Source organism: Zonotrichia leucophrys, chromosome 18, assembly GCF_028769735.1.
Source record: "Zonotrichia leucophrys gambelii isolate GWCS_2022_RI chromosome 18, RI_Zleu_2.0, whole genome shotgun sequence".
In the NCBI taxonomy this organism is placed as follows: Eukaryota; Metazoa; Chordata; class Aves; order Passeriformes; family Passerellidae; genus Zonotrichia; species Zonotrichia leucophrys.
This window is the reverse complement of record NC_088187.1, coordinates 2,499,511-2,524,818: the sequence shown is the minus strand read 5'-3', so window position 1 is coordinate 2,524,818 and position 25,308 is coordinate 2,499,511. Positions and strand designations below refer to the sequence as shown.

General features: G+C 45.5%; 1 protein-coding gene across 3 annotated transcripts in view; it reads right to left on the bottom strand.

Annotated features, from left to right (window-relative positions):
* TMEM94 (transmembrane protein 94) overlaps positions 1–25,308 on the bottom strand; it is a 52,908-nt gene that overhangs the window by 26,457 nt on the left and 1,143 nt on the right. For 2 of the 3 annotated variants that reach the window (XM_064728584.1, XM_064728586.1), the window contains exons 1-9: positions 12,952–13,186; positions 6,207–6,326; positions 5,409–5,536; positions 4,709–4,845; positions 3,872–4,068; positions 3,104–3,255; positions 2,713–2,815; positions 2,327–2,413; positions 1,713–1,829 (exon numbers count right to left, since the gene is read on the bottom strand). In XM_064728584.1, coding sequence (XP_064584654.1) covers positions 1,713–1,829; positions 2,327–2,413; positions 2,713–2,815; positions 3,104–3,255; positions 3,872–4,068; positions 4,709–4,845; positions 5,409–5,536; positions 6,207–6,326; positions 12,952–13,005 — 1,095 coding nt within the window. In that variant the 5' untranslated portion in view covers positions 13,006–13,186. Of the gene's footprint in view, positions 1–1,712; positions 1,830–2,326; positions 2,414–2,712; positions 2,816–3,103; positions 3,256–3,871; positions 4,069–4,708; positions 4,846–5,408; positions 5,537–6,206; positions 6,327–12,951; positions 13,187–17,844; positions 17,971–25,308 lie in introns of those variants that run through there. The other variant, XM_064728585.1, reaches the window with a different exon arrangement.

The following is a 25,308-nucleotide window of genomic DNA, read 5'->3' as shown; positions in this document are numbered from 1 at the left end:
TTCCTGAAACAGAGGAGAAAGCTAAGAGGAATGCCAAGAGAAAGATTAGGGGTTTGGAAAATATGCTTATAGTGCCTCAAGGTGCTTGAACTGTTTACTTAACCAGAGATGGTAAAAAGGAATGTGAGTAGTTACAACAGACCAGAATTTTGATTGACGTGCTCTTTGCTCTTAAATCTGTGAGACAAAAGATGTAAATTTTCCAAGGGCTGGAAATCAGATACTGCAGAAATTCCCACTAACACAGAATGTCCATTTTTAGCAGTGAAGGTAAATAATTACTGACAAAACCTATCAAAGGCAGTACAAATGTTTTCAAACCAACAGCAAATTCTTTTCTAAAAGGAATGTTGCTGCAGTGCAACTGTAGTAATGAAACTTGAGGCAGGGGCTTGTTTAGGGGGCACTGGTGTGTGTCCTTTCAGCCAGTCCCAAAGGTCACCTCTGGCCTTGAAAAACTGGGAATCAAACAGCTTGAGCATGATAGGAAGGGGAAGAAGCTGGAGAAGCAGCCAAGTGATAGGAGAGGAGAAGGGTCTTACCTGCTACATTTAGAGCAGAGAAGAGAGAAGGAAGGAGGGACACGGGGAGGCCAAGTGACTGCCTGGTCAGGGGTGAGTGACCAAGGCAGGTCACAGCAGCTGCTCTGCAGCAGCAAGGATGGAGCAGCATGTCTGAGATGCCACAGAAAGAGCTGCCTGGACAGACAGAGTTGCCTGGACAAGAAAAAGGAGAAGACAAGAAAGGAAAAAAGGAAAGTGCAAGTGTGAGTGACAGGGCAAATGGGAATGTTAAGAATGATGGAGCAAGGAAGCCAAGGAGCTCTGGCTTTTCCCAGCTGAATTGAGAAGGGAAAGAGGGAGGTTTCAAAAGTAGAATCCAAGTGATGCTGAGAATGCACAGGAAAGGTAAAGTGGTGAAAACACTGAGAAGAGATTATAAATGTGCAAATGCTACTAAGGATTGTAATGTGCCCTTCCTCCCAGGACACAGGCAGCTTAGTCATGTTCAGCTAGAGATAAAAGAATAGAAAACACAGACCCAGGGCCACAGAGGCCAAGGAGGGACAAGAAGGAGAGAGAAACTCTGTCCAAGTAACAGAAATCAGCACAGAAGACAAACACAGCTCAGTGCATCTCACCAGCACTGCCACCAGGACAAAAGAAGGGACACACAACAGCACATCCAGCCCAGGACCACATCCCATCAGAGCACCAAACTCCACTCCCCAAACCAGCACAGCCACCAGAAACTGCTCTTACTCCTGACCTACTCAAAGGCCACACCTGCAAACAAAGCCCCAGAGCCTCAGGAAGGATTGTTCAGCCACAGGGCTTTGCAGAGGACATGATGTGTCTCACTGCTTCTCAGTTGCTACACATTGCCCAGTTACAGCCACCTCAGGGCATTTATCTCCATGCTGACCCCTCTGCCAAACTGTATTTATCTGACAGAAAACACATGCCATGAAGAGTATTATGGAATCACCAGAGCTTCCCATCACCTTGGGATCTGTAGAGAGGTTGAAAAAATTAAAGCATCTGTTCAAGAAGCAATATTGTACTCCAGGGAGAGGGGACAACAGCTGGGACAACCAAAGATCCAACAATGTTTCACAATTATGTGGACAAATCTGCTGAATTTTCACTTCACAGAGCCTTTTCATCTCCTGCCCTTGTCTCTGCAATGGTTTCATGTGGAGAGAAACCTACCAGTGAGGAGGAGGAGGCCTTGCTCATCTGGGCCAACACTCTGGCTTCTCCAAAGGCTGTAGCAAGAACCCACAGGACAGGAAAGAGCAATGGAAGGATGGGTAAGACACCATTCACCTGAAAAAAACAACCTGTGATCACCAACAAGCACAGAGACAGAAGTCAGAACCTCTCACATGACACATTTTCCACCACAGTGAGAGGAGGGGGATAAAAGGCCAGGGCAGGAAGGAAGGGGACTGGGAGCAGTGCAAACAGTGCACACCTTAGGGGGGTTTAATGAAGGAGGCCATGAATCAATCACACCAACTTGTTATTCCTGCTGAATTTGGTGTAAACACTAATGAGTTTAAATGCAAAGGATACCATATATATATATATATCATAGATATAGATAAACACATACATGGCAAATGAGAGAGCAAAACATTTAAAGGTAATTCTGTAAGGGAAGTTCTGATGTCCTCCTCCATTGAATGCTCCTGGACCCAGCATGCTTTCAGATCCAGGAAGCACAGGATGCTGTCACAGGATGAATTAAGTCCTGACAGAGGGAATCCATCTCAGCAGTGCTCTGGAGAGGAGGTGTAGTGAAGCTCAGAGCTCTCCTTTACCTGCAGCTGAAGAAGAGTGTACTGCCAGGAGGCAATTCCAGGAGCGTGGAAAATGAAGCGCACGGCATTGGTGATCAGGAATCCAGCCTGCAAGTCAGAGATGGCACTGTCACCTAAATACTGCCACTTGCAGGGAAGGTGTTTTCAGTGCCTTGGAACATTCTCAACCGTGGGGAAAGTATGAAAAATATATTTTTGATCTGCTGCTGCAGTTCCTTCCTCCCTTCTCATGGTTATGTGGCTCAGCATCTCTGAACTGCTCAAGGTACACACAGTCAGCTGCATGAGTGAGCCTGGCCACAGCTTCCTGTTGATGGCTGCAATTCTTCAGATTTATTGACAAAACATGGTTATTCTCAAGGACAAAGGCTTGGAATGAGACCTACCAGCACGATAGGGACAGCATATTTCAGCATCACTGACTGTACAGTGAACCTCTCATTATCCAGGGCTGTCACAGGCCGTGACAGAGCCATTTCCAGGCACCACCTAAAAAACAGAAAACAGCTGGAAATTTCAGCAACCAAGACCCTAACCCTTCACTTTCCTTGGACATAAACCTCCCAGCAGACCTGATTAGAACACTGTGCTCGGCCTATGCTATGAGGGAGGGCTGTCAAAAGAGAAGCCAACATCTACAATAAGAGTGAGGCACTTGCCAGGGTAAATTTGCAGTATTGCCAAGAGAACTTCTCAGGTCTCCTCACCTGCTTAGCAGGAAGGCAGCACCAAGGACACAGACAGCTGGGTAAGCACTGTGCCCCACATTTAACCCACCTGACATTATCAATTATTGGGGTCTTCAACACACGGAAGAGACGATAGAGCTGAGGATTCTGAGGTCCCTTCTTCACTTCTCCCCTCGGGGAGGGCGGGGGTGAGAAGGGTGGAAATAGATCTCCAGGCTCCAGAACTATGTGCTCATCATCCTAGAAAAAGGTCAGAGAGCCCAAAGGCTTGTGTTCAAGCACACCTGGTTATTTCATGAGAATTGGTATTTGGAGTGAAAGTTACAATTAAAACCACCAAAGGTAAATTTCAAGCTTTAAACTTTTTCCAACGTTCTTCAAGCAGTAAAATCTTTGTATAGATCTTGTAAGTGAGTAGTTAATTTACTTCTACACCAGGTATTTTATATTACCTTCTCAAATCAGTAGTAAGGAGAAGGTCAAAGCAGACAAACTTTTATTTCTGCACATAAAAAGCAGGATAAAGGATGAGGTTTGTATGTCATATTATCCTACTGGATAGATTCACTCATTATATTTAGCAGCACATTACATTTTCCCCTTGACCTGAGAGAGGAGGAAATCTGGTGCTTTTGTGTAACATCAGTGTCTCCTGTCCAGTGAGCTTGGGAGTTCATGGAGAAGATGCAGCCTGGCAAACTAAGCATTGTCCTTGACTGAACTGGAATTTCAAGCTATTTTCAAGGTCAGAAGAAACCAAACACTCCATAATTTGTACTCTGGGAATTAGAGTATCAGCACGAAAAACCTGGGAAATCAATTATTACAGGCCAGGGAAATCAGACAAGCAAGTTACCTTAATCCCTCTCAGAGAAGCAAATGATTCCTGGCCTGGCCTCAAAGCCACAACATCTCCTTCCACCAAGAGGCTCACGGGCAGGTTGACAAGATGCCCATCCCTGTAGGCCCAGTGAAGGGACCAGGATGGGGCATAAGGCATGTGAAGGTCAGGGTACATGGAGTCTGGCCATTTCACCTCTTTGCCAAGTGTATCTGAAAGCACAAAGTGAGAAAGAATGAAGTGGCAGCAATTCTGGATTTACATCCTGTAGTGGTTTTAAGTCCCCCAGTGCTAAGCTCAGCCCATTCCAGTGGTCTTTTATCATCTCTCTCTTCCTCCTTGATGGATTTTCCCCTCTCTCTCCACTCAGTATTAACAACTACACAGTTTTTAAAAACCTGTACAACAGAAAAGCTGAAGGCTGTATTTAAATCTGCCCCACTGAAAGGAACTGCCCCCTCAGGTCCCAAAGCTCCTGTTGAGGTGATGCTCATGCACAGCAATTTATTTCCTTCTGCTCCCTGTTGTGGTACAACCCCACGTGCTCTCCCCTCCTCATCTGCTGCAAGGCAGATATTTTGGTAAGGATGTGAGGATTTGAATTACTCCAAAGCACAGCCATAACAGACGCCCACCTGCTAACACACAGCTTGGAAGCACATGGCCACATGACAGCTCAAAATAACCATTGTACAGGACAGGCATGGGGAGAACACACTTCCCACAGCCTGCTTCTGTGCAACACGGGGGAAGGTTAGCAAGCTCTGTTAGGAGTGCATGTGATCAGGTTTGGGGAAAGATTCAATGGGAGGAAAACACCAGTGCAAATGGGACAGATGAAGGAGAGCTCACCGTTTATCTTCTCAACGATGGTCTGAAGCCTCCTCTCCACCTCTCTGCACTTCAGCCTCTCCTGACGCCCGATCATGAGGAGATCCAAGAGGAGCAGGAGGAACAGTGCCAGTGCATTGACTATCTCAGCACCTTGGCTTCACACAGCAAAACAGGAGCAAGCAGAATGCACATGAGGTTTGAGTAAACAAGCAGAATACACTGCCAGACACCCACAGAGATAAACACTCAACTGCCTGGCTGTTTATTTCCACATCTCACAGATTCGTGGCTCAAAAAGAAACGCATGATCACACTTCTTTAGGATAAAGACACCAGAGAGGTCTGAAAGGACCCATCTCAATTAAAAAATACTTTACAAATATGGCCAATGCATGTATAGCACACTAACTTCTCCCATGAGCCACTAATTTCTCCAGTTTCAAAATGCTTCCTATGATAATGCCTTAGAAGTCTTAAAGATCTAGGAATGCTGTATAAAAACAAACCCCTTAATCTCTCAGGAGGACACTCTCTGGGTCTATTACAGGTAGAATTAAGTTGGCTGAAGTTTTGTGAAAGGGATTGATAGGAAATTACCAGTGTGACTACACTGATACCTAAATATCTGGACAGAATGAGGGACAACACTTCTGTCAATCACAGATGATACAAAACCACCACCTTGCTTCAGTTCAGCAGCACAGGAAGCTTTGCTCACCTCCCCTGTGGCTGGCTCCCATAGCAGCACAGCAGCAGCAGCCCTGCCAGCAGCATCAGAGAGGCACCAGGCCAGTGGAAGCAGGAGCAGCGGTTACCATGGTACAGGAAACTGCTCCTCCACACCTCCTGCAAAGGGAGAGCAGCACACACTCAGCACTGGTGGAATACAGAGCCAGACCTTTGGAAAAGCAGAGTGAGAAAGGGTGAAGACAGCAGCTGGTGCTCCAGGGAGAACAGGACTTTGCAAAACCCCTGGACATGACACAGAGCATCCCAGATCCATTGTGTGAATCCTTCAGCACCAAGGGATACTCAGCTGGTGAGTCTGGGTGAACACTTGCTGCTTTTCTCGACGGGAAGAATGAAAAGGCTTCTGTGCCAGGCTGTCCTATTGTCACTGACCAACCAAGGCACACGTTCAAGCACTGTGCATAAACACTGGCACTTTGTATTCAACACACATCCCAGGCAAACACAGAGGACAAGGGGAGACTGTTGAGCTTCACAGCTCTTTTATCTCCACCTGAGATGGACCCTCTAAGCTCACTGCCCTTAGTGGCTCCTGAAGTCCTGAGATCCTTCACAGAGCAAGAGGCATCTTCCTACAGAGCTTTGGCATCCAGGAGAGAAGTGCTCACAGAAACTCACCCTTAGACTCCTTGCTTTGTTCCCAAGGACTTCAGCAGTTCCTCACCTGGACACTCTGGGGGACAATGCAGCCAAGTTCTGTTTAGCCCTCATCTTTACTTTGAGAAGGAGAGACCAAGTGCCCAACTTGTGCTGTTTGGTGCCTCACCTTCCATGAAGTCCCTTTTTTCCGTTCCTTCTGGTGCCCCTCCAGCAGTGCTGACAATTGGTCTCTCAGGATCGTGAGGGCTTTCTTTGTGGTCAGGCCCAAACTTGAGGTCATCTCATCCTGAGGTGCCAGAAAAATAAACTGGTTAGTGCTTCCCTATTTTCCTTTTGGGCTTTTTCCTGGTGGCTGACAGAGCATGTGACTGTGAATGCCCTGCACTCATCATCACCAGCCTGATTCTCCATTTTCCTGAAATCATCTTCCCTCCTGTGAACTTTAGACTGCTGGCTGGAATTAGAGCACTTAGATAGTATCAAGTAAACAAACCGGTCCTGACTGTGCTGATAAATACTTTATCACAGCACAATACCAAGTCATTTCTGTGAAACAAGATCTAATCAGTAGAGGGTGAGGACAATACAAACAGAGGTTATGCAGGCTTGAACTGGTATCAGCTTGTAGAGAAAACAAAACACAGTTATGGCAGAATTTTAATGATACAGGATGAATTTTGCTAACAATAGTAAAAACTAAGCAGTAGAGTATCCACAATTCAAAACAAGAGTGGTGCAATTTCCACAACTGCTTGCTGCAGATTTTTGTTTGTGAGTCCTGCCTCTGTGGCCACTTTGATGCATAAGCTCCCAGATCTAAATGCTAGGCCATAGATCAGTTCAGGATCAGCCATGACCCTGCCTCTTACAAGAGCAAACACTGGAGTTTTAAGGGCTGAACTGCAAGGGACACATTTGGACATGCAGGAAGCACAGAGTTCACAGCTCTGCTCCCTCAGTGCTCATCAAAGAGCAGCAGTCCCAAAGGACACATCCCAGCAGTGTGCCATGTGGAAAACGCTGCCATAAGATGCTGGTACAACAAAGTCAGGTAAACACTTGCATTTCTGGGCCAGAAGCATGAGCCCTCTCCTTTCTTTCAAATCACAGACTGCAGTGAGGTGCTGTGGGCACCACATCACTGACAGCAAATCAACAGGCAACAACAGGCAGGTGTCCATGAGAGGGCTACAGCGGGAAACTGCTAAATAAAAACTGCTAAATAAAAGTTCTCCTGGGCATTTCATGTTTTAATACAAACACATTGAGCATGTACAGCACATAGGATTAGGATATCCTGCATATAGGAACGTTCACGTGTGTCCTACTGTGCCCAGAGTACAGAACCAGTGAACACCAGCAGGCAGAAGTTTGTCCCTCCTGTCCCCAGCAGTGTGACACAGCCCAGAGCTCAGGCAGGAGCTGCAGCTCTTCCTGCTCCCAGAGCCCTTCCCAGCCCTGCCAAACCCACCATGGCCTCAGACTGCAGCAGCTCTGCTCCTCAGGGGCTGCCTGCACACACCCAGCTCTGCAAGGGCAGCTTGGCTCTGATCTGTCCTTCCTGTTCCTTAACTGCATGGTTTCGTGATGAACATTTACTGGAAACTAATCTTGGACTTCAGACTCATTTGCATTGATAGTCCAGTCCAAAACTGTGACACTATTGAGGAACAGAACATAAATTCTCTTTCAAATACCATCTACCACACACACACACTCTCCCCACCTATCAGAGACAACCTGAAACAGCAAATTCTGTCCAGGCAGAGTCCAGCAATGCTGCTTCAGCTGCACTTTCACAGAACTAAAAATAATCCTGCTGCAGTTTTCATTCTCTGTGTCAGTTTTAGGAATAGAGGAAGCAGTTCTTGTGTTGTTCTTGGAAGCAGCCCAGGTAACATCAGCACAGAACCAAACACAGGAGTGTCTCAAAGACTCCCAGAGGAGAAGATGGCAGTGGAGCTGGCACCAGCCATGCTGCTGCACCACAGAGTGCTGCAAACAGGAGTGTCTGAGAGCAACACCAAGCAAGGCTCAATCAGGCTTCTCTCTCTTGTCTGACTGCTGCCTGTCCAGGGCAGGGCAAGGCACCCACAGATGTAAAAATCCTCTCCAGCATGGAGAAAGCAGATAGATAAATAAAGCACACTGAATGAAAGGCAGCAAAAATAATAGGGATTTGAACTGGAAAGCCAAGTCTGCTTAGACACTGAGCTGGTTCCAATGCACTCATCAAGAGCTACAGAAGAAAAGAGAGGAAAGCTGCACTTAATGCCAGCATTACTACAGTCACACAGTGCCTGGAAAGAGAAACTGCCACTGCACAGCAGGCAGTGAGCACAGAAAGGCAGCAAATCCAGAGGCAATCAAAAAAGGCTCCTGAAACACCTGCACACCTGCTCCAGACTTCACACAGGAGTTACTGGTTTGGCACAGTGTCAGTCAAGATAAGGGCAGCCACAAAGGAACAGTGGCTGTAGTAGGTGACAAAGGACAAGTGCAGTGTGGCAGGGCTGGGGAAGAGGAAGGGCAGGAATTGTTAAACACCCATCCTGACACTCAGAACATGGAGTGTTCTGCAAAGGAGGCAGAGCCAGCCTGGCAAACACACCCTGTCATGGGGGCACTGGGGGAACCTGCTGTGGGTGAGCACCAAGGGAGAGAGCCTGGGAGCCAAATGAAAGGGACAGGCAAGAAGAGCCCCCCGTGAGCTCCTGGCAAGGGGCAGCTCCAGGTTTCCACAACAAAAGCTGCCCTGCTAAGCCATCAACTGCTAATGAGGCATTTTTCAAATGCCCTTAAGTAAACCTTTGGCAAACCAGGCCTCTGAAGCTGTCCCAGAGGGATCTTTCCAGCCTTTCATCAGCTGCAAGTGCTCTTCCTGCCACAAACCAGGAAGTGAGCACCCCAGGGTGAAGAAGCTGTTCACAGGAGGTGTCAGTTCATTAATAAAAAACCTCAACATTCACATCTTTGCTTTGGAAAGTTACACTCAAAGAGAAAGCTGCTAATTTTCCGGTCCAAACAGAAACAGCAAGACACCTTCCTACCCAGCTGCCTTAGCATAGGGCTTCCTCTGAAGAACAACAAAGAAAGAGCAGCAGTAAATTCCAGGTTACAGTGAAAGCAAACCCCTGATGGGCATCAGGAGGCATTTTAAAAGGCTGTACTTTCCTTTTGCCTGTGCCTAAAGGCAAAAAGTCCTAAGGACAAAATGAGCAGTTGCTTCCTCCTTAGCCCTGGAGAGCACAGGAGCCTCCAAGTGCACTCAGGGCTGCCCTGGAGCTGCCCCTGCCCTGGCCATGCCTCGGTGTGAGAGCCAGGTACAAGGGGAGGATTGCGTCCTTCTGCTTTGGGATGGTATCAGGGCTCCCAGGAGTTGGGATCTAGGGGAAAAACATTTCCTTTGTGCATGTGATTTTATTCTCTAGAGGCAATGAATGTGCTGAGGTGTGGACTGGATGGGAACATGAAAAGATGTGTGAATTTCTCCACTCATAGTAAATATTCTACATGTTGAATTAGTGCTTAGCTGAAAACATTAGGAAAAGGGAACCTGAGACAGATCTTGCAAATGCCCAGGGTTAGGAGCAGGTTTGGCTCTTCAGGAAGGAAACAAGAAGCAGCTCAGAGGCAGGAGATGAGGAGTCACAGCACCTTCAGACTTCTCTTTGCCTTATCCTTATGGTTTACCCCCCACAGTTTGACAGGGGTAAATAAGTTGTCAAATACCAGGAGCTTTTTAAATCCATAGCCTTGCCTGGCTCATGGCAAATAGGTTCTCTTTGCCTTCCTCAGGGGTTGCAGGAGCATTTTCAGGCTGATAGGTAGGAAAAGTGTGGTTATTTTCTGATTTTTCCTCCCACAACTGAAGTTGTTCCCGAGCAACACCACCTACCCATGTCTGCTTCCTGCAGCCCACCTTCATCCTCACACAAATTCACCACTGAGCTCTCTTCCTAAAATTCCAACCTTGTTCTTTTACACATAGAATCGTTTAAAATTACCTTAAAAGTTTATCAGCCATCTCACACTCTCTGCTACCTGATGAAAGACAGAGGTCTTGCAGCTTCCTTCCAGAGGAAAAAAGGAGATCCCAGAATGTGTACAGAGAAATGGACACAAAATATTAATATATTTAAGTCCTCTTATATTTTCTCACAGCCATTACACATCCATAGTACCATATTTATTTGTTGTACCAGTAAATGTTGATATAATGTGTGCCAAATATTTTTTTAAATAATACAGGAACACAAATATATTCCTCACTTTCCAGAGCAAATTGGGTTGAATCATCCATCCTCTGTGGATTCAGTCCCTTGCAGAATAAGGGATTCTCACCAAGACTGCTGTACACTTGAGTGTAACTGCTTTTACAAAGACTGTTTAGGCAAATAAGTGAACAGAATACAAAATATTTGCTACAAGTTTCAATTCTCATAGACTGCAGATCCAGCCCTCTGATTCAGAGTGGTGCAAACCCCTGCAAGGCAGTTGTCAGACTGCTTCCCTCTTTCCAGGCTGCACTCCTTTTATAACACCTCTACTCAATTGCTTTTCAGAGCTGAACAGTTGGAGGTGGGAAACTGGGCAGCAGAATGTTCTTCCTTTTCCTGGGAGCTATTTTGCATTCCTTAGCAGAAAAAGAAGGCAGTTTTTAATTTAACAATGACACTTTGCAAGTGATTAATCTACTTCAGGGATTACACCTCCTGAAATTGTAAGCATTATTCACAGGTTCAGAAACACACAATAAGGAGTAACTCCACCAAATATATTTGCATTTATTACTGCAAGGCAGATTCTTGTTTAGGGTAAGTCACAATATGGCACAAAGTGGGGGTTTGGGTCTGATCAGAGAGGATGACAGACATCAAACACATGACAACACACAATTTTTTGGGGTAGCATTTCATACAGCAGCCTAGTGTTAGAGAGGGATTTATTCTTGTTCTAAAGCAAATCACCCATCAGGATGCTGCAGCTCCTGTGCACCTGCAGCTCAGACTGTCTGAAATGGCTCATCCCTGCTACAGAGTGACACACAGGGAGCCAGCAGGGCCACCCCATCAGTCAGTCTGGGCAGAAACTTCCTTTTATTACCCCATCCTTGGTCCCAGCCTTGCTTTCTGTCTTTCTTGGTGCTCTCCTGGCTACTTTTTCTAAGAGAGCAGACTCCCTGAGTCCAGGCAAGAATGTTTCTCTAATGACCCAGGCTACATCAATCATCCCCCTGACACATTCCTATTCCATGGGATGAATTTTTGATTAAGACTCTGGACTGTCAGGATAGCTGGATTCTCTAATTTCTTCTGCCACTGGTTTCTGCAAGACAGTGGGAAAATCAGGTACTCCTCTGTGCCTCAGTTTCTCATTCTCTGATGGGGCTACTCACTCCCCACCAACTGTTGTAATTGTGAAATTATAACATTCACCAGCCAACCTGAACGCTACTGAAAGCCAGGAAAAAGAAATGCATGTGGATATCTGCACAATCCAGGCAGCTCCACCAAGCAGCCCATGCTCTGTGGGAACCACTGCCTTTAAACCTGGACATGCTGGGAAAAGCACCAGAAGGCATGAGGAACACAGCTATTAAACTTGCTCTGAATGCACCTGGTGAGCTTGGCAGCCTCAGCTCAGCTGCTGGTGGTCTCAAATCAAGTGCAACAAGCAGAGTCTTCAGCACAGCAGTGCCCAAGTTAGTGGAGGGAGCAGCAGGCAGCAAGTGTCCCCTCCCCACCCCATGCAGGCCAGGATGAAAGGCAGCCCAGGCCTCCTGCTGCCCCTGGACAAAGGAACCCCCCAGCTGGGTAACTGGTGCCTGCAGGGGCTCCAGGGTGGATGCTTTGAGGTTCACTAACAGGGCCTGCAAACAGACAGAGCTGCAGGAGCACAGAGCTCTGGGATGTGGCCAAGGCAGCCTGAATCACTGATGCACTTTGCTGAGCATTTCAATCCATGCAACAGCATCCACATTTTATCCTCTCCATAAAGCATGGAGTAAAGATGCCAACAGGCACAATCAACATTTCTACACAGGTAAAGCAAAGCCCAGCACTTTGCTTCTCCCCAGCAGCAGAGAGAGAGGCAGATGCTCCCCAGGAAACAGCCCAGTTTGGAATTGCACATTTCTCTGTCCGTTCCTTCATTCCTGTCTGGAGCAACCAATCCCCAAGCACAGTTACCTGTCCCACCAGGCTGCTGGCAGGAAGAGACAGGGTTTATGCAGCACTTTGAAACACTACACAATTATTAAGCTTTAATTACTGTAATTTAGCCAGTTGCATTACTCCTCCAAGTTCAGAGAGCAGTTAGGAGTCTGTATTTATCCTGCCTTGAACACACAGCAGTGTTTTATGCCAATGCAGAGCTCCCTCCAGGGAATGCTAATGCCCCCCCACCAGAGGCCAGCAATGCTCAGAAATCCACAGAACTTCAGCACATCTTTCATCCCCTTGACAGTTTCCTTCCCATCCCCAATTCTTCAGCTGAAGACTTTGGGGACCAAAGCAATGATCCAGCCTGGCAGGTACACTGCCAGACAGATCCCACAGGGATGAGGAGGTTCAGCACTTACAGATCAAAGCCTATAGAAGCAACAGACAAATTTAAGCCATGAAGCAGAGGGGCAGCAGAGCAGGAGTCAGCAGCTAAAATCCTGTGTGGATCTTCCTATTGGTCCTGGGGTTAAAACTGCAGTTTAAAACAGTTTCTTTACCCTGTCACTGCCAAAAACAAGCTATTCCCCAGCTAAAATCATCACTCTCTGTTTCATATCCTGCCATAACCTCCTTCCCCCAAAACCTCAAAGCTCTTCATGCCCCATCACATCAGGCAGGATGCAGACTGGGGAGGGAGACAGGGAAAGCCATTTTGAAATTAAATGTTAAGGGAGAGGAACTTACTTTGCGACATTTGCCTTGCTGGGGGATCCAGAGATCAGCCTGCTTGAAGAGCATCTGGGCTAAATTCCTGCACCACTTCCCCAGCAACTTGCACTGCTGCTGCTCTCCAGAAATGAGAGAGCAAAGAGGGAGAGGGAGCAAGCTTGTGCAGAGCCCAGCGCCGCAGAGAAGGAGGCAGAAGCAGCAGAGTGAAGCACCAGTGTGCTGATTAACTCAGCCTGCCTCAGTCACGCTGCAGAGCCAAAGGAGGCGGCCGATGGGGGTGGGGAGCAGGGAGCAGGAGGGATGGAAGCAGGGGGAGAAAAAAGCAGAGAGGGAAGAAAGTTTGCCCAGGATAGCACCAGATGTCAGAGAGAATGGTTCATTCATCAGATGGAGCCGACACAGCGAGGATGCCTGCAGAGCTGCATATGCGTGCACAGGAAGGAATGATGCTGACAGACAGGGGTCTGGGCAAAAGCAGATGGCAAATTAGGTAGGACAAAGTGCTATAAAATATACTACAGGAAGGAACACCTGAGTAGGCATGGAAAAAGACTAAATTGAGACCAAGATGACTCCACAGCTTTGGATTCAAGCTCAATCCAAAAATACAAGTATTTGCTATTTAAACAAGTTGAGATGGTTACAGGTCCTGTCTGAAGTGTTCTCTTGCTGATAAAGAATGCTGCAAAAGCCCCTCTCAGCATCCCATATTCATCCTGAGCCACACAATTGGAACTAAAAGGTGCACATAAATTCACCACAGCCATGCCTGGGGCTCCACGTTTACCTGGGCATGGCACACAGGAGGCAAAGGATAAGTTAGACAGGGATGGGCTGGGTGGAAAAACAACAAGGGGATAGAAAGGTGAAGAAGGAATGAGCCCTCTCTCTCATTCCCATCTTTTGCAGGAATGTTTCCTTCCCACTGTTGGAGGGATACACCTTTATAAGTGAGTTTTTATTTAGCTCCCACTTCAGCGCTGTCCTAATTCTGTCTGGGGCTTCCTAGTTCTGCAGAGCAATCACTAAAACAATTGCTTTCATTCCACACAGAAAGGGGTAAAGAAGTGGCCCAGCCAAGCAGCACCCCAGCAGCTTGCCAAGGATTGCACTGGCTGGTACCAAACAGGACAGGCACTGCCAGGGCTTCCAGTCTCAGCACACTGTGCAGCTGTGAAAATCACATACAGGTGTCTGGACTCACCTGCCCTGCCTGGACAAGCCTTTCTTTTCCTTTATCCCCTTTTCCTTTTCCTTTCCCCTTTCCTTTCCCCTTTCCTTTCCTTTCCTTTCCCCTTTCCTTTCCTTTCCTTTCCTTTCCTTTCCTTTCCTTTCCTTTCCTTTCCTTTCCTTTCCTTTCCTTTCCTTTCCTTTCCTTTCCTTTCCTTTCCTTTCCTTTCCTTTCCTTTCCTTTCCTTTCCTTTCCTTTCCTTTCCTTTCCTTTTTCCTTTCCTTTCCCTTTCCTTTCCTTTTTCCTTTCCTTTTTCCTTTCCTTTCCCTTTCCTTTTTCCTTTCCTTTTTCCTTCCCTTCCCTTCCCTTCCCTTCCCTTCCCTTCCCTTCCCTTCCCTTCCCTTCCCTTCCCTTCCCTTCCAGGTTCAAATGCCTCATTAGGCACAGCCCACATTCTGTGTTTTAAGCCAGAAGGGCAGAGATTAAATGGCCTCAATATTCACAATAAACCCAGCACAAGGTCTGGTTATCACTGGTGTGCTGGCACTGAGTTCCACATGGGTGCGGGATCTCACTAAGCTCCCAGAGCCAAAGCTGAAGGGAAGCAGACACTTTGTAATTATTTAATGTAACTTCAGGAGAAAGCAGAAGAGAAGGAGGCAAAACATCCTTTATCCTTCTGTAGAGCATTTTGTTTCCTAGACAACAATTTTATACTGAAAAAAACAAGAAAATGTCCTAATGGCACAATTTTTGTTTCCTGCCTGCTAAGGAACTACTCATCTACTCCTTTCAACACAAAGCAAAAAGGAGAGAAAAAAGAAAAATATCAGCAACAAGACTGGGTAAGAGTGGATAAACCCTCACACAATAAATATGCTTGTAAGACCCCTTCTTTATTATAGTGCTTGCTGATCTGTTTCCCATGGCTTTGTACCTTTTGAAGACTTAAATGAAAGTGAATAAAACAACCTGCTTGTGCAATACCAGGAGCAATCCCTGTGCTTCATGCAGTTAGAGGTCCCAACCTCAAAACTCCAGCTTTGCTCATGGACACAAATGGCATTGGATAAAATTGCTGCTTCTTGTTTATCCCACTGCTAAGAGACCTTGTTATAAAGTGTTTATGTAGGGCAGTAATTTGTGCTATCTAGCTTCCTTCTGATACCAACTGGTATCAGAAAGTGCATTTGGATATGCATTTGTGCATCAAATAGCATAATGAAAGAGCAGAAGACAAAAACTTGGGATCTGGAGATAAAACTGGGACTTGGAATAGAAGGCTGAGTACAAAGGCAGGGACTGACCTATGCAAAATCTGCAGCATAAATGAGAGACACCTGTGGAAAAAGGATCAGTTTGTGAAAAAGCCCTTGCAAGAAGAGCTGAGCTTTTAGAGAACAGCAGGGAACAAACACAGAGACACAGGATGAGAAATGGCAAAGGACTTGGGCTACTTTTCAGTCCAAAGGTGGGGCTGTAGCTGTTGTTAGGCAGCCTGGAACAAGGAGCAACAGTGCTGGAGCAAGGGGAGCACAGCCCAGGCTCCCTGAACACAGCTCCAGGCTCTGGCCAGGAGCACAGGGCTGTGTCCAGGCTGCAGCAATCACAGGGACAATGCAGCTCAGTTGTTATGGGTAACTGTGCCATGAATGATGGCAATCACTTTCATTAGTTGTGTGCCTGCAAATCCAGCCTGTGGCTAATGCAACCCAAACTCAGGAGCCTCCCACTGTCCTGTGGCAATCAGTGCTGCTCTCTCAGTATGTGCTGAGTGCTCTTGGAGCAGAGATTCTGGCACCTTTCACAAGGTTAAATTCACTTCAGAAACACACAGAAAATTAAAAAGTCAGAGGAGGAGGAGAAAGAAGAAGAATATCAGCACATTTAATTTAAGAATACTCTCTGGCTTTCTCTGTGGTTCTGGCTTCTGGCAAAAACTGGAAGGCAGCCTGCATTACACCTGACAAACTCTGCTCCTCAGCCATTCCTGACAGGGGAACTCACCAGCCAACTGGAGCAGAGGACTCAGTGTCTGATCTGAGTGACAGCTGTGTGTGCTGCAGCAGGCTCTGAGCACATCTCCTGCTCCAGGAGTGCTCACTCTCCATCACACACACAAATACTGCTGGGATTGCTCTCAGCCAGATTTGGGAGTGATGCTTTCACGTGGCCTCACTTTATTTTTAGCATTTTAAAATAAACCTAGTACATCAAACTGCTGAGGTTACAAAGCAGGTTAATTAATTTGTTCCCTTATCATTGTGTATGTGTCCAAGTTCTTCACTTTGGGAAGGAAGAGAGATTCCACCTTAGATGGGGTGGAGGAGGATCTACAGTATTAAAAAAAAAAAAAAAGAACAAACTTCTTACCATCAAATAATAATTACAGAATGGTTTGGGTTGAAAGGAACCTTAAGGATCATCTAGTTCCAAACCCCCTGCTTAAGGTTGCTAACAAGTATAAAATCATGGTCTTTCCTCAGAATCCAAACAAAATAAGTTGTAAAATGCAGCTTTATGTATCTGTGGGGGATTTTTTCATTCCTATTTAAAAGACTGTGGTGATCTCTTGCCTTCAGTTTTAATACCCATTCAGAAAGGAGGGAGAAAAAGTTTCAAGCAGTCAGGAGAGGAGGTTAGGACTTGAGAACACCATGATTCCCCCTGTAACCTCCTTGCCAGGACATTTTCCTAATAGGCTTTTAAAGGTTGCTGCATGTCCAGCAATTTGATATGATCTTCCTGCAGTGTAGAGTGGAGAATGTCACATGAGAAAGGTGAGCCAAATATAGTGACCTGCAGTGAAAGTGTCCCCACTGTGCCCTGCTCTCTTTGGTGCCCTCAGATCCTACACAGAACACACCCATCCACACAGTGCTAATTGCATCTTCTCTCAAAATGATCAATACCAGATTAGCCATGATGTCACTAACAAGAGAACAAGGAGATAATTGTCCTCATTGGAATGTTAACTCCATGGTAATAAAGCAATTTGATATAAAACAACATAGGTCAAACACATCCTCTGAGCACTGCAGAACCAAGAGGTTGGGGCAGGAGTGAGCCCAGCACAGCTCAGAGCAGAAACCCAGCAAAGGAGCAGGCAAGTGCCACAGCTGATGTGAAAAACTGCCCTTTCAAAGTCACTGACACTGCTGCAGTATCTTTTGGTCTAGTGAGTCCCTGGCAGGTATTTGCACTCATGAACAAAACCATTTCTCACTGCTGCAAACAAAATAGCAAGGAAGGGATGCCCAGAGAAAACAGAGACAGCCAACAGACAAAAGCTCATGGTGTGCTGGGGAAAGGGGACCAGAGAGAAAAGCCAAGACTGTTCTCACCAGACCTGGCTGAGACCCCAAGTCACCATCAGCAAAACTGGACTCAGATGATTTCATTGCCCTGGTTTATTTAAAAAATCTTGCAGTGAATTCAGCCTTTCGAGTGAAGCAGAGTTGAGTGTCCATGGGAATGGAGCCCCAGCTCAGAGCTCCACAGAGACACTGCAGGTGTGACAGGGGACACCCAGCTGTGCTGTCCCACTGGGGTGCCTCAGTGCCACCCCACAAAGGATTTCCCTGCTGACACAGGGCTGTGAAGGTGACAGAACTCTCAACTTCCATACTAACCATGGATCACACCTCTATATAATAATACCACCATGTCAATCTTGACCCAAAACAATAAAGACATTTAAAAGGACTCAACACTTAAGTTGTTATCAGCAAACCTACCTGACACTTCTCCTTGAGGTCCATGGCTGTGCAGTTCTGTAAGCATGTCCAGCAAAAGGGGACTGCTCCTCAGGGGAGAATGTCTCCTGGTACAGAAGAGCCTGGCTACATTTACCACATCACCATCTGTAGAAACAGAAGGGGAAGCAATCAAGTCTCCCACATTGCTTCCTTTAGGAAAAGAAAGTGATGAAATTCACAAAATTCAAATTACAGGATTGGTCTTTAAAAGAAGAAGAACTAGGGAGATGAAAGTCTTTCTAATACTGCATCAACCCACCCCATAACTCAGAAGTTAAGTTAGCTTAACTCTCCCCAAAATCTGACATCCACAGATGAATTAAGTTCCCTGCAGTGCAGAGTAAGAGTATGACTGTAGTCCTGACAGGCTTTTGGGCAACCCTCCAAAAAAAGGCTGACAAAGCTTGGATTCCATCAGGTGTTGGAGCAAGCTGTCACCCATGGCTATTTGTCTTGTTACTCTTATCTAGCAGGAGCTTTGTCCAGCTAATCTCTAATGGAGCCAGCAATAATGATTCTTCCATTTGCTGAACAGCCCATCCAACCTTTCACAAGGCTGTGCTGCTGGGCTGGGCATGGATCTGATCACCAGTAAGTAGGCCAAACTCCTAAAAACATTGCCAATGACCACAGACCTAGGCCTTTTCTCTTTTCAGCAGAAGTGGGACTGTAACAGAATGGAGGTAGGAAGCAGCTCTGGAATTCACATCCTTCTTCTAGCTCACCCTCCTCTACTTCCCATGGCACAAATTTGTTCTCCTTCCACAAAATGTCTTTTCTGGTGTACATTGCTCCAGAGAACTCTCTTACATATAAACACAACATTGATACTACAAGATTAGGCTGTGATTGTCTTGGGAAAGTCTTTCTGTTGTTTAATAATTCCTGGTTCTATTTTTTAATCTCACACAGAAGCTCAGGGCTTGGACATATCCTTCTCTTAAATGCAAATAAATAAGGAAGCAGCTAGATATGCAAATCAACCCAAGCCACCCACACACCTCCTAGATATAACAGCACTGGCCTTTGCCAGCTGAGATTTACTACCCTGGTTTATACAACACCACCTTCTCCAGAGAAGGATCCTGGAGATCCCATCCTTGTGGCAGTCACCTACAGCTCAGCTCTGACAGTGCTGCATAACCTCAAGGGAAAAAAAGGCATCCAAAAGCTTTCTCAGAAAGCCACTCTGCAGTTAGGTATCAGTATTTCAGCATTCTGGGGGACAAGGAGCAGGCAGTCAATATTCAGAGTGCTGGTTAGCAAAGACCTGCCTGCAGAACCACAAGCAGCACCTCCAAGTGCCATTTTCTGGCTGCCAGGCTGCCCAGCATGAGCCACCAGTCTGGACTCTGCCCTGCTTTTCTGTTCTGTGACCCTTTCAATGTGCACACAATGAGGGAATAAAGTTATTTTCAGTCTCTTCATATCCCTGCCAGGCCAATTAGCAACTGCAAAGGGAAGATCAGACAAAGTTACTGGAGTGAAGCTGACAGAGAGCTCCCAGCAAAGGGACAGGAGTGGGAAGGAGGAAAAAGTATTTTTGTGTGTTTGCACACAGCAGTTTAGAGCCTTAGTATCTTGCCTTTAATTTGAGAATGACTTCTGTAGAAGGGAAGGCAAGACAAGATGATTTTAAGGAGAAAACAGTCACTAACAATAAAAGGACTAAGATAAATCCATGATCCTTCCTTTAGTCCCCTCCAAGATAAGATTTATTAGTTGCTCTACTGAAAGACTTATGCACCATGCTCTCACTTGCTCAAACACAACTAAGAGCCTCAATTTCTCTCTGGATCTGGATTTCAAAAGCATCCAGCACGGGTGGGTGGCTATGGCCAGAGGGCAGGAGGCTGAGCTGGGCAGGATTTCTGCACTGCCCTCAGTGACATTCTGCTTCTGGCAGCAAACTGAAATGTGATCCTGAATGCAAAACACGCCATTCCCTAAAGTTCACAGCACATCATCGGCATGCTCAGGAACACCACGCTGGAGTCCTTCAGTGCTAGCGAGCAGGAAACACACCAAGGGTGTTAAAAATACAAAGGATTGGTTGGAAAGAGTGAATATATCCTGTTTAGAGAAATTCAAAAGCTGTAATGGACAATATAACAAGAGCTTGTGAAAATAATCAGTGGTGCACAAAGCACTGCTTCATCATCATACATATTCAGGGCTTCTACAAAACTTGAACACACTGACCAGCCCAGAAGCAGTTTAGTTTTTCTCACACCCCTAATTTAAGGTACCAGTAGGGGTAGACTGTAGACATTTCACACAGAGAAAGCAAGAAGGTAAGTTTTTCCTGGGCCAATCTGGATACACAGAACATGGAGAATGTTTAATTTTCCTACTTTTAAAAAGGATTTTCATTTAGAACCAAAATTCCAAACACAGCTAACCTCAGATAGGCTGGATGTCTTAGTACTGGGGTAACTGAAGCCAACAGCAAAGAGAAGCTAGGATGAGAAATCAACCTTCCTCAATTTCTGCACCTGGACTGGCACTGGAGCCATTGAAGATGTGATTGCATGCTTTCTTTTAAATGCAGAATCTATCAAAATAAAACTGCAAGAATTTTATCATTCCAACTAAACACCTCACATGCACTACAAAGGTCTTGGAAACCCTTGGGAAACAGCTTCACACACTGAGGCTGCAGCAACTTAATAAATTCTGGAGGCAGCCTGCAAATGTGCAGAGTTGTGCATCCACTCACTCTGCAAGGTCCCTGTGTGCTCCCCTGGAGACTCCTGCAATCCCCACCTCCATCCCCACCCTGCTGCAGGGACTCTCCACACTCTGGACCTGCCCTAGTTTTGTGCACTGCTATTCCACACTGGAATATCTGCTTCCCTCTGTCCTCCCTGCTCTTATCTCTCCTCTGTCTGCCCGGGCAATTAGTCACGTCGACATGTTCCAGTCTGCAGGCCAGAAATGAAGTGGGACTGCTTTGCTGGGACATGTTGGAGGGTGTCAAATATTCAGCTGCAGACAATCAGAGATGCCTGAAGCTGTGGCTGCTCTAATCAGACACCACATGCTCCCAGTGCAGGCAGTTTATCCCTTCCACCTTCCCAGCACATGATTTTCAAGCCTAGAGCAGTTTGTGAAATTTGGGAATGGGCTGGATGTGGTGTTCAAGTGTCATCATGTTGCATTCAGCCAAAATGATTTCCAAATCATTGGGCAAGAGTAAAACCCAGGATAGGGTTCACCAAATAATCCAATGTTTAACAGCAAGCCAACAGTCTGCAAGTCCTGTATGGCAAAGCCAGGCAATGGTTATCCCACAGCTGTGGGGAGAGGTCTGCAACCCACCTCAGAATATCTCTATTTTCCATGACTGAGTGAGTCCTGTGCCTGATATGGGTTGCCATGTGTGTCTGATATCCTTTTTAAATTGGAAAATACATCCACATCCCCCTCAACTTGTTTCAGTTTGGAAATGCCCTGAGCAAAGAGCAAGTCTTGTAGCTCAATCTGAGTATCACCAAGTGTTTGAAACATCCCTCTGGACAGCAGAACTTTGCAAGGGCCCATTCACCCTTTTCCTCACTAGATCATCTCTTGAATAACAATGCCTTATGCAGCCAGTGTATTTATATAGGTAAAAATACCATGGTTCAGATTTTCCAAGGATTTCAAATCACTTAACCATCAGTAGGAGACAGCAGTGTTGAATTTTAATAAAACACTATACAGCATGATGTATTACCTACCAAACTTATAAAATAACTAGCAAAAAGAAAGATCAGGCAATTATAGAACCAATAGACAGTTGAAAAGAAAAATATGTTTCAGAAGCTGCTGTCTTTAGGGAGAAAAATAAATCAACCTAATGATACTATTTTCCCTAAAGTGTTCAATCACTGATGCTTTCATGTTATTTACTGAAAATTCCCAACACAGATTAGTCTATGAAAAATGATGGGGAGTGTGAACATTTCTTGCTGCCAAAAGTGAATTCCTCAAGAACAGAAGCCTGATCTGTCAACCCAGAATAGAAACACGGGGGAACAGATAATAACCAAAAAAAGCAGCTGCCTTGGAGAAAATGGCTTTGATTTGAGCTGATTGTTTTGATATCAGCAGAACCACACGGCCTTCCCACTCATGAGGAGCTGATGTCTGCCTGATCATTTGCAACATGGGCACATTTGCCAATGTATGGCCTTCCAAAGGTGCATCCAGTGATTCTCTAAATTGCTTTGAGACCCACTGAGAGCATGGAATAATTACAGCAAGGGAGCTGGCAGACACACTTCTTGGCCTCAGTATCTGCCTGTGAAAAAAAGACTTGTCAGAATTTGGGCCAGCTAAACATTCTCTGCCTCAATAACCCCAGACTGCAGACAGGAATAAGCATATCTGCTTCAGAGGAAGACTGTGAAGTAAATTTATTAGTATCTGTAAAGTGAGATGCTCTGAAACAGTGTTGTGTATGTGCTAAGTATTATCAACCCAGCAGCAGTCACATATCTCATTTGAGCCTGGCTGTGAAGAATCAGGAGCTGATTTCACACAGCCTCTGCTTCCCTTCCTAAATGACAGGAATCAGAGAGAGGTCTATTCTGCACTGAATCACAAACAGGATTAAATTTGAAATGAACTTTGAGTGTCATCCATTGACAACTGTGCCTCTTGGAGGTGAAATTACTTTTTGTTCAACCTTACTTGCTGAGGATTTTCCAATAAAAAATATCTGACTCCTGCCTGATTTCTCCAGCACATTCAGAACTTGCACGTTGGACTGTTTCAAAAGAGAGTCATTGCTCAAAATGAAACCTGAGCAACAAAGAGGGAGAAGGGGAGCAGGGAATTGCTTTGGCACAATATATATTTTGTAAGATATAGGACCTTTGGTTTACTTGCAAGATTAAGACTGATAAAAAAAGATGTTCCACAAGTGAAAGAACACTTTTGTTTTAAGTTCATTTTGTGAGCTGAGAAGCAATTATCAAAAGGAAAATGATCAAAAAATTATATAATTAGTTTAGTCTACCTTACTGTTTCCACAGGGGCTGATACTACTACAAATGAGGGTATTGTAAATCTGAGAAGTATTTGCTGTGTTCATTTTACCTTACTTGGTTAAAAAGAAAAAAGTGTGTTTGGGAACTAAAGGATTCCTTTACTTTTTCTGCTTCAGGTAGTGCCTGCCACAGAAAGTCACAGCATGTAGAGAGTCTGGATCAAAGTGAAAAATGCAATAAAAGGCACAATTCTGAAAGGTGGAAGGGCCCCTACAGCTTCTGCAGAGACAAGATGTTGTGGCACAACGTCTTGAAAAGGAATTTTTACAGCAAATCTATGGAAGAATTCACTCCAAAGTGACAGCTGTCATTCATCATCATGATATTGTAACCAGGATTGTATAACTACCTCCATTTAAAATTAAATAATACTGAAATGTTAGAAAACCACAGAAAGAAAATGGCACAAAGAAAATTTAAAAAGCTTGTGCTGCATTTATAGGACCTTTCAGCAAATCAATTTCTGCTGATATACACTGACTCAGAAACAAAAGTGCAGCTTTTCCTCTTAATTCTAGATTATAAACAAAGGTGTTGTATTCACAGTTTATAGTAAATATGGGTAAAAAAGCATTCTTACACCAGATTGGAGATATTTGATAAAGCCTGTGCCAGTGGAAGGTGTTCTCTGGAGTTTCCCAGGGCACTCAGCACCTGAAGGCCAATCAGACCAAGCTCAAACACCCATCCCAAGCACAGCACAGCCCTTACCTAGGAGAGGCACTGCACAGATTGTGAGTTCTGCTGTTCTCACAAGCCCCATGGAAGTTTCATGATGAACACATGTAGGGTGAGCTGTGTCTACAAACAGGGCAGTGAGCTGCCTCACTCTACTGTGAAAGGAAAACAGGAGCTCTCTGCAGCTCCTGAAGAATCTCCCTCCAGTCTTCACCCAAGAGCACTCCAGAGATGCACAGTGCACTATTTAGTGCTCAAACACACACATTATCCCAGATGTGAACCCATCCAACCCACAGCAAACCCTGCTCCCACAGGTCTAATGTGGGACAATGCTGACCAAGCAGGTCACTCTCTTTGGTCAACACAACCCCTTTGGCCAATGTCAATCCTTCTGGCCAACCCAACCCTTTTGGCCAATGTCAACTCTTTTGGCCAACCCAACCCAACCCTTTTGGCCAACCCAACCTAATCCTTTTGGCCAACCCAACCCCTTTGGCCAATGTCAACCCTTTTGGCCAACCCAACCCTTTTGGCCAACTCAACCCAACCCTTTTGGCCAACCCAACCCTTTTGGCCAACTCAACCCAACCCTTTTGGCCAACCCAACCCAACCCTTCTGGCCAACTCAACCCAACCCTTTTGACCAACCCAACCCTTTTGGCCAACCCAACCCTTTTGGCCAATGTTAACCCTTTTGGCCAACTCAACCCCTCTGGCTAACCCAACCCAACCCTTTTGGCCAATCCCCCCTGGCCTCTGGCTCTGCCCCTGGCCAGTCCCAGCCAGCCACAGGGGGATATAAACCTTCCCAGCCCACACCTTCTCACAGCTGTGTCTGGGGCAGGTTGGTCTGAGTGTTTGCAGTGGCTTCCAGCACCTAATTTGGGTAGGGGTCTGACAGATCAAGATGTAAACAGAGCTGTAATGTGAAGATTAGAGGAAAAAGGATTGTTTTCTTGCTTGTTTTCTTGCTTCCACCTGCAGCACCAACATTGATTTGTTTGGTAACCGAGGCTAGAAGCATTAATATCTTAATCCTCTCATCAGATAAAAAAATGTTGGCAAGGTGTTTGCTCAAAAGGTCATGGTTAAAAAGAATATTATGTAAATTTCTTTTCAATAAGCTTGACAAAAATATAGGAAATATAAACCCCTTCTCTAAAGAATAAAACATATCTTGCACAAAACCAGCACCATGTAGCTATTTCTACAGATGCCTATATTAGGCAGGCTTCTTGGAGAATAAATTTAGTTTGCTTGCTAGGGTATTCGAATTTTACTCCATCTGAGCAAGCCCTGTAGATTAAGGCAGTACAGCAGCTGTTGAGTAACAGTTTGTTTACATAGAAACCTGCATTTCTAAGTAACTTAAAGTGTTTCACAGAGCTCATGTGCTACTATTCCATTGTGTCCCATTGTGTGTGAGCTGCCTGTTCAACTAGGAAGTTTATTCTATCATGGCTGGGGGAAAGAATAGGATTTTAAAGAAGCAGTCCTTAGTAGCTTCCTTTCCTGAGAAAACATGAAAGTATGCCTTGCTAGCTGCCTCAGGAAGATGGATGGGTGCTTATGGTCTCTGCTATTATCTTGGTAACTTTTAACACTGGGAAGCCTAACTTAAGGAAACTCTTCCGTGGTACAAGATTTCCTGTGAAAACTCAGTGTTAAATGTGTACTAAAACGCTCTTCACTCCTGTTTATGGGTTTTCCCTTTCTCCCTATCTTC